General features: G+C 35.1%; 1 protein-coding gene across 1 annotated transcript; it reads right to left on the reverse strand.

The window, feature by feature from the left end:
* Positions 1–873: 873 nt before the first annotated feature.
* On the reverse strand, positions 874–3,586 carry LOC110902426. The gene is made up of 3 exons (XM_022149078.2): positions 2,721–3,586; positions 1,877–1,964; positions 874–924 (listed from the first exon to the last, which is right to left on the reverse strand). Exons 1-2 carry the CDS (start codon positions 3,252–3,254, stop codon positions 1,902–1,904), a joined length of 597 nt encoding a protein of 198 aa, XP_022004770.1. The 5' UTR covers positions 3,255–3,586; the 3' UTR covers positions 874–924; positions 1,877–1,901.
* Between the last annotated feature and the right edge of the window lie 5,981 nt (positions 3,587–9,567).

Consider the following 9,567-nt stretch of genomic DNA (forward strand, 5'->3'; position numbering starts at 1 on the left):
GGGGATTTGTTGAGATCTTGATGTGATCTTGCTTGTACTTTAAAGAACACTTTAACCTTTGGTTATTAGAGAGTTGGAGATTATAAGTACATAACCATCATCTTCATAACACACCACCACAACTCCTTCTCTCCCTCTCCATAAAGCTCGGCCGAAAACCCCCCTCACCATTAGCATTTTCGATTTTCATTCCATCCAATCCAAGTGCATTACAAGGTGTTACAAGGTGTCTAAGGAAGTGTGGAACTCACGGATCTTGAAGGACCTCTCTTGTGTGCTATTATCCACTCGATTTCCTTCATTGTTCTTCCCTAGCTTTAAGCTAGTAGTAAGATCTTTATTAACTCTTGATACTTCATGTTTTTAGTGGTTAAAAGATATATCTTGTTGAAATCATATGAACACTAAAAGAACATAAACTTGAATCATGAAACATAAGCTTACATAAGATGAAATCTTGATGATATGTTGTTGTTTTGTATATGTTGATGATTGCTTGTTGATTTCTTGGTAATATGATGTTGATCATCATGTGAAACTTGTTAGATTATGATTAAAAACATGATCTAACAAGATAAGAGGTGATTATGTGTTTTCATAAAATGATCATCTTCTTATTAGGACATGAACTTGATAATGAAATGATTTTCTTGTAAAGTAATAAACCAAGTGAACTAGTAAACTTGTGAACCTAAGACTTGTGAATGATTTTCCAAGAAAACCAAGTTAAAAAGTTGATTTTTGAAAGATCATGATTTTTATTTGTCACACCCCGAAATATCAGAGCTGGCGTGACTGGACCAGTATCTTCATTGCACAACGGAAGCAAATAAGCTAAGACTTCTAGAAATATAGCGCCTGCTAATTACTCGAATTCCCATGGGTTCTCCTGTTCCAACCGTTCCATAGTTTTGAAAATGCAACCTGAGAAAGAACATGCGAAAAAGTCAACATAAAGTTGAGCGAGTTCATGGTTTGTTTTGAAAAAGATTTTAAACAAATCTTTTTGTTTACCGGTTTAAAAGTTATGGAGAAAATTTAGTAAAATCATTTTCTCGACATGTTATATGAAAACTGTGGGTCTAACCCACTAGAGTCTTTGTAAGCAGGACCAACCCATCCTCTTACTTGTACATAAGTTGAAACGTTACCCAAGTTTGTAAATCCATGTGGTATGAGTTTGCGTCAAATGAATATTAAAAACATATGAAAGTTGTAGTGTTGTAAGTTAGTATGTAAAGCGTCTATGAACATGTTGATCATTAATGTTTCGCGAGGACATTAATATATGCGACGACATAGGAGGTACTCAACCCGCATAGGCAATTTTTAGTGTCGAATCACCTCGACTGGGACACAACAGCACTCTAAGTGGTCACTCATGGACCGTGAGTGGGGCTCGCCCGTACCCATTAGATCTAACCTTTGTTCCTTGGTCCTCAAAAGGATTAATGGCACCTCAGTTACAGCCTATGCTCACATGATCTAAGAGTTCATTCCATAACTTAATCATACCTAAGTTTGACATGTATTTCCCCTCGAAAGTTCTAAACCGAAACGTTGAAAGAAAAGGGGAACATGATCTCACTGAGTTGTCTCGTTTTTCGTATGCAGGCCAACCCAATCCCGTTGTTGTAACTAGGACATTCTCGTCACTAGTCATGAAAATCATGCACGTTTTGTAGAACCGGTATGTTTAGTATAATTTGTTCGTAAACTTTTCGAGTTCGTTGAAATTCGTTTGCAACATAGTTTATAAATATGTGTTTTCGTTCATCGAAATAGTGTTTTCTTTTGCAAAAACTTGCATGTCTTTCCACCCCCGAAAACATTTATAAAAATGTAAAACAGTAAAATGTGGGGGTTATGAACTCACCTTGATATTCCTGTGCAAAGCTAGCTTAGCGTGATTCCGAATTGTCATTCCAAGAACGTGAATTAGCTAGCATGCATCTATAGTATTCCTAACAGGGAATAACTTATCAGTTTCTAATTTAAACGTAGCTAAACTACGTGTCCGAGCTCTACCGAGTCGTTAACTAAACGACCCTAAGGTGGTGTTATCTTGACTTAGAATAACCAATCCATGGTTATTTGATCCCATTTGCAAGCAGGATAAAACTAAGTCTCGAAAATGACTTAGTTTCCGAGTGATTTATGATATATATATTTATATATTTAAATGAAAATATACTTACGAAGTCGTGTTAGTCATCGCGAATAGAAGACGTGGGTGAAATAGTAGTACGACTTTTCGTAGTTTTTCGTAAACTAGTAGCTCGTGTTTTGTCGAGACGTTATGAATTCATTTCATAAGTGGTAAAACATCGCCAAAAGTATATATATACACCTTATATTTATTTTGCGATAATACTTCGATAGGCGTCGCTTATGCAATATAAATATGTTTGGTATTTCGGATTTTTACGAAAAATCGGGCAGAGTTTCCTCTGTTTTTGGATGATCCTGACAACTAAAGTGTCGATATATTTATCAAAATTCAACCAACAATTAAATCAATATATATAATCTTTCGCAAGGTTTGCAAAAATCGTAAATAGATCACTATATATATATATATATATAAATTTCGTCAAATTCGCTAAAAATGTAACGAGACACTAATGTATAAACTATGCCACTATGGTTCGAGCTCGGTTCGCGTAACTATAAAATGTATAACAAATATAATCGAAAATTTCACGTCGTTTAAAAGTTACCGGGTCTTGCGTCGACCAGTTGACCACAGTTGACTGGTTTGACCGAGCTTGACTTGTTGTCTGACTTTGACCGATTGACTGAGTTTGACCAGCTGACCGAGTCGACCGGGTTGACTCAGCTGACCCGTTTGATTGAGTTGACTCGAACCGACCGCGCCGCGAAACCCGAACCAAATCTGAACTGAAACTGAATCTGAAGCGAGTTTGCATTCGTGACTCGGACCCGCCTCTTGAACTGAGTCCATGCAGCCACCGTTGTCGCCGCCTGTGTTTTTGACGCTGGCCGGCTGCCGTCATCACCATCATTAGCTCTACCTGAACGTCAACCACGGAGAAAAGATCTTGACCTGAAATCACCACCGTCGCCGGAGCATCACCGGCTCCGCCTGGGTGCCGCCCTGTACAGTCGCTAGCTCCGCCGGTCGGCTGTGCTTGTCTGCCTGAGAAGATGACGAGAGGAAGAGAGTCCAGGAGTTGTAGCTGATGATGCTTCGTACAACCCGCGCCACCACCGTCAAGGTCGTTAGAGACCATCAGAGGACACTCAAACCCGGTACGCTCCTCTATTTCTCTCAAACTTTCTTTCTCTAACTTACATGTGGGTGGGTGTTGTGAAGATACCAGTTGTGTGAAAATGGGTCTTTAAAGAGAATGTGGTTTACATATGGGAGCTTCTAAGGATATCCATGAACATGTGTTAACTAAAATGGCAGCTTACAAACTTTCTTTTAGAACGATAATCATCTCCCTTACAAATGGTCTCTCAGAAGATCATCCACACCCAATATAATATAAAGACCCCTTTTAACTTTGTATGCAATTTAAAACTTCTTGAAAATGGTTGAGTGTAAACAGGTGATGATAAGAAGAGTAATGACGTTATGTCCTTTTAATATTTGTCAAATGGCTTCTCCATGCCCCGTTCACCAAACCGAAGAGAAGGACAGGATATGTCCTTTCAACCCAAAGCAAGGACTAGTAGATTTTCTTGAAATTCATATAATTTTCATTTTCTAAAATTTTCTTTTCTTTCTTTGTTTTTTTTTCTTTTAGGAAACTAAAGCACGTTATGTGCTAACAACTAAAAGCTGATAAAAATTATATATTTCATAATATATAAATCTTTAATTAGATATGTATTTTTATTATTTTTTTAAAACGGGTAGTAGACCAACTAGTTGGGTTTTCGCACCAACTTCAATGGTATACGAGAGACCCAGGTTCGAAACCATAAAACCTTATAAAATTTTAGTGTAACTAAGACTTGGAATTAATTTATATGAACCAATTATATAAATAGTCTTGATCCATAAATGTCTTAGGGGCTGTTTGGTAGCCTCTGAATGGTCATTAAGAGGCTACCTCTTAATGGAACTATTAAGAATTTTACCAATGAGATGATAGAAGAATGTGACATGTGATGATTTACCATTCAGAGGTTACCTCTTAACCATTCAGACTTGAGGTTACCTTTTATTCATTCAGATGTTTTAAACCATTAAGAGGTAGCATCTGAATGGTCATTAAGAGGCTACCAAACAGCTCCTTAGTAAATATATCTCCATGAGAACTATTAGTTATAATAGCAGGTCTCGAACATTTGAGCAATATTTTAATATATTGATTCAAGCAAATAAAAATACTCATTATTATTTTTCAAGTTTGTTACGTTCAAATTACATTTGAACTTTCATGACAATTTGCTCAGTGTCCTTATAGGATCATATCTCACTAGTATATCATGTAAATTCGTTAAATATAATATAATATAATTACAATGCATAATTATTAATAATTATGAATATCATAATTAATATTTAAAATGTATAAAATTAATTATTTTATACTTTAAATTAACAGTGATACATGACTAAAATCCTATGTTAAATTAAACGTATCGCTCGCCGAGGTTTATTACTACAAATAAATAGTAATAAAATAACTTGCACTATGTAATTCTCCATAAGTTACTAGTGTCGAAAATACGAGTTGTCACATTATTAAACCTACACTATTTTTAGTGACAATACAAGTATAGAAATACTTTTAAAACAAGAAGATGTTATAAATAAACATTTTTGCAAAATATGTTTACAAGTTGTAGATACTTAAATTCTTTAAGAATTGGATTTTTTAAGGAAATAAACACACTTTAAAGGGTAACTAAGGCTACTAAACACTTCACCAAGTTACTACGCGTTTTTGTGAAAAATCAAGTTCATGTTAGTATGTAAAATATATAGTCTTCGCACTTGGTAAGCGTAAGATGATTAGTGATTTGTTGGATGAATTTTTGAAAAGAAAATGATATGCTAAATAGCATGGACACCTCCATTTACAAAGGAAACTATGGCGAAATTTTCTAAAAATTCCAACATTTAGGAAATATTTTTCTAACAAGTGTTTACAAGTGTATTTTTAACCTTGTTTTTCAATATAAACTTTGCCATGGGTTTTGTTACAAAAATACAAAGTATCGGAGGTTGATTTTTATAAATAAAAATGGACAAATATATATTTAGAATATATATTTTATAATAAGACACTTGTGTGAATATTTGTTTACTATATGGAATAGTTATATTATTTTAGGGTAAAATAATATAACTTAACAAAATACCATGACATTTACAACTCCAAAATAATACCAAAAATCTCAAGGAATAATATTTAAGTTACACACTTGATATTATGAAACCAAACGCAAAAACGTAACTTATGAAATATTCCGGAAAATACTCTTACACATATATTTTTGGTGAACATTATTTTGGAAACAAAAGAGGTGAAAATATGATTTTTGTGAATATTACTAAGCTAAATCATATTTTCAACAAAAGAGAAAATATATTATTTTTGGGAAGTTAAAAATATATATTTTCCTAGTATATTTAGAAGATATATAATTTTTGGAAAAATATATATTTTCTTGGGAATACATTATTTTTGACAATAAGTTATATATATTTTTTAAGTGGGACTTAAAAATATATTATTTCGGAACTACAATATACATGCATAAATACCCCCATCCTAGGGAAGGAAATTCGGAGTTAAAATACTTGTGAAGTATTAATACAAAAATATTGATTAAACAATTATTACAAAATTAAATATAATTTAAAGTTAAAATAATTATTATTTTAACAAATAATTGTAACTTGGAATAACATAAGAAACGCAACTCAAAGCATTAAACTCTAAGCCAAGGCACGGCCCGTTCGTCTAATAGACGTTAGTACACTGTAGGTAGTCGTGATTAGCTACGGAGATTTGAGTTGACGATACAGAAGACGCACTACTGTGAGTTCATGTCCCCCTTTTCTTTTAACTGTTTTCAGTTTTATACTTCGGGGGTGAAATACATGTTACGATTATTACAAACGTTTATTACATGGTATGATTAGCTTAAGGAGGGTTTACTACTAGATCATGTGAAGGGTGGGTACGACACTTAAGGCCATTAATCCTCGTCATAGGACCGAGGGACAAGAGATATAGATCTATTTGGGTGTAGCGAGCCCACACCCATGGGGACCAGGGTGGCCCATAGTGGTGACTATGTCTTCCAGCCGGAGGCCCGGTAACAAATTTGCTAGGTTTGAGTCTTCCTGCACCATTTCACACGTACCATTGGCTTTGCAACCCATTGGTGATCTCTTTTTTCCTTATTGCTACATACCAGGGGCTTTCATACATACAGACATACTTTAAAGGTTTATACATACTCACATACACATGAACTCGCTCAACTTTTGTTGATTTTTCAAACTACATGTATTTCAGGGAACTAGTGGATCTGGCGGGGTATGCATGTGTCAAGTTGCGTTTGAATAAAAGATGTTATCCATGGTTGTCGAGTTTAGGGGGTGTATCTTAGTCCTGGACGGGATACACGTCTCTAAACTCAGGTTTTATTCAAGTACTTTTGTTGAGACTTTATGAACTCGTTTGAACATGTCATGGTTTGTAACATAATTAGGTAATGATGTTTTCAGACAATGGTATTGTGGTATTTTCTAAACTCTTTTAATGGATAAACATCTCGTGTTTTTATCATATAGCATTGTTGTGATTGTTATTATGGTATTAAGAGGTCACACCAAATAACCTAGCTTCCGTAAAAGTCAGGGTGTGATAGAGGTTGACCTTTTCCTCTTTGGAATTGGTTAGCAGTGGGCGCATCTGTCACTTGAACCTCTCTTTTAACAGAGTTTTGGTTCAGCTGTTTCTAACAGCTGTTTGGACACAAATGATGGTTGTTTCTTGACTTGTGATTTTGATGAACTCGTGAGTGTTTTTGAAGTGTACTCTTCCTTTTTGATCTCAAAGGTTTTGAGGTACACACACTCCTGAGTGAGATGGTTTGTTTTACCACAGACGGTGCAACTTTTTGAAGGCAGAATGGTACTTGTTTTGTTAATGTTATAAGCTTTTAAATGAAAAAAATCTTTTGTCAAATGATTTTTCTTTTCACAAAAGTCACAAAACAAGTTTTTAATCTTTTTTCTCTTTTTCTTCTTTTTAGACTCCTTTGCAACAGAGTTTTGAACCACTGTTGGGATGTCCTTAAGAGGAATTACCTTGGCCTTTGGTGCTTTTACACCATCCACTATGGTGAAGTCCATGGGTTTGAAATTTTCAAGGAGGTCACACTCATCAGACCATGTGGGTTTGAATTGGTATTTTTCAATCTCCTCAAAAGTTTAGTACCCCACTGATCTTTCAAGAGTGATTTTGTTGTCACTTTTATCAGTTATTTTAACTTCTTGACCATCCTTGTTAGTGGGTATGATTTCAACAGAACCGGATTGATTTGCAACAGTGTTTTCAACTTGGTCATTTTTCCTGAAGCCTATGCCAAATTTTACATTGCTTTCAATCTGTTTCTCAAGCATAATTTCATAACCTTTGTAGGATTCCACCCATTTTTCACATGTGATTTGGGTGGACTCCAACTCCTTTTTACAGGCCTGCTATTTTTCTATCATTGCCTGAAGTTGGTCCTTGGTTATGCTATGCTCATGTTTGAGGCTGCAAATCTCATTTTCCTTTTCTGACAATTTGATTTTCAATTCTTTTAAAGATTTTTCAAATTGTACTTCATCTTTTAACATTTTGTCTCTAAGGTTTTCATTCACCTCCTTAACATTAGCAAATGCAATGATGCATTTGTCTGAACATAGGTTTTGTTGGTGCACTGAATGTCTGCTGACTATGTCTTATCGAGTCTTATGTCTAGATAGGTTAAACGAGTGTTCAAAAGTTTTTAGATTAGGGTTGTTCAGGGTTTAAATGGTCCTGGCCGTTTGAAATACACCTGGCCGTTTGAAGCAGGCTGGTCGTTTGAGACATGACCGTTTGAACAAGACATGTCATGTTCAAACGGAAGGGGCTGTATCTATAAATAGGGTTGTTCATTTCAAACGGTTACGGATGCATGTATGTGTGTGTGAGCTAAGGTGCTGCCGGATTTTTGTCAAATTCGTTGTAAAGGCTCAAAATCAGTAATAGAAAGAAGAATTGAAAGGAACAAGCTGTTTTGACTTGGTTTACTTTGATTCCGCCTCTGTAAACTAAGATGAACTACCTTAACTGACATTTAAGGTCAACGTATCGGTCCAACAAGTGGTATCAGAGCTCAGGACGAGGAGTTCATACCAATTTCAGCTTGAAATCATCGGATTATCTCACTTCTACCTTTCTTTTCTGATTTGAACTAGTTGTCACGGTTAAAATGACTTGAAACGTTCACATATCAAACGAAACACATTGATAACGAATCCTTGAAAGTTTTGAATCAAAATTCAACGTAAAAGTGGTAAAAATAGACTAAAAATAGGGTTCCGTTTAAACGAAACATAGGTGGTCCGTTTGAAAACTGATTCATTTCGTTTGAAATTGACACTTTCATTTGAAAAATCGTTTGAAAATGGATTCCGTTTGAAAAATCGTTTGAAAATGGTTTCCATTTGAAACGTATCGTTTGACAGTGGTGTATTTTCAAACGGACTGGACAACTTTCGCCTGAAACATACATTCCGTTTGAAAGTGAGGATATCGTTTGAAAGTGTATTGTTTGAAGGGGTTTCGTTTGAAACATAGACTATCGTTTGAACCATTTCGCTTGAACAGATTCCGTTTGAATCTGTCATTTTTCAAAATCAAAAATATTTCTAAGTGTTTGCTGATTTTTTAGGTACATTCAAAATGGATGATATTTTCTTGAACCCATTCAGCGATATGTACGCATTTGCAGGAAATACCAGAAATGATGATACATCGTCAAGCAATGTAAACGAGAATCCGCCGAAAGAAAAGAAAAAGGAAGCTTGGGAATCGGAAAGTGCCTTCGGAACATTCAATAAACCCCCAAAACTAATGGCTATCAAAGATTACAGTAGATGGTCCAGAAAGTTTGAAGATTGGATGATGGCCTTTGCATTTCCAAGTTGGAAAAGTTTGAAGAACGGTTATGATAATGGAAACAAGAATGGTGAAGCCTTAACATCTTCTGATGAGATTGATTCATTTGTAGCCGAACAAAAGTGTGTGGCATTGTTATTTCAGTCTGTCCGGGAAGACATCATTTCTTTGATCGATTATTCAAACGCAAAAGATCTGTGGATCAAACTTAAAGCAAAATGTTTAGGAAGCGAGGAAATTGTGAAAAACAAACGAATACTTCTTAGAAAAGAATTTGATCTTTTTGGATGTCTAAAGAACGAGTCAGTTTGTAAAATGATAGAAAGATTTGGCCATCTGAAGCTGGAATTAGCAAGACATGGTATCAAATATTCTGATGAAGAACTTGTTGACAAACTGTTCGATTCATTACCAGACGAGA

This window comes from Helianthus annuus, chromosome 16 (genome assembly GCF_002127325.2).
Source record: "Helianthus annuus cultivar XRQ/B chromosome 16, HanXRQr2.0-SUNRISE, whole genome shotgun sequence".
Lineage (NCBI taxonomy): Eukaryota > Viridiplantae > Streptophyta > Magnoliopsida > Asterales > Asteraceae > Helianthus > Helianthus annuus.

What these genes read in the sequence shown, in the direction of transcription:
- LOC110902426 (XM_022149078.2), bottom strand. Translation starts at nt 3,254, where the DNA reads ATGGTCTCTAACGACCTTGACGGTGGTGGCGCGGGTTGTACGAAGCAT. An exon ending in ACTGGTCGACGCAAGACCCG is followed by an intron (nt 1,965 to 2,720) that starts GTAACTTTTAAA and finishes ATTCCCTGTTAG; the next exon opens with GAATACTATAGATGCATGCT.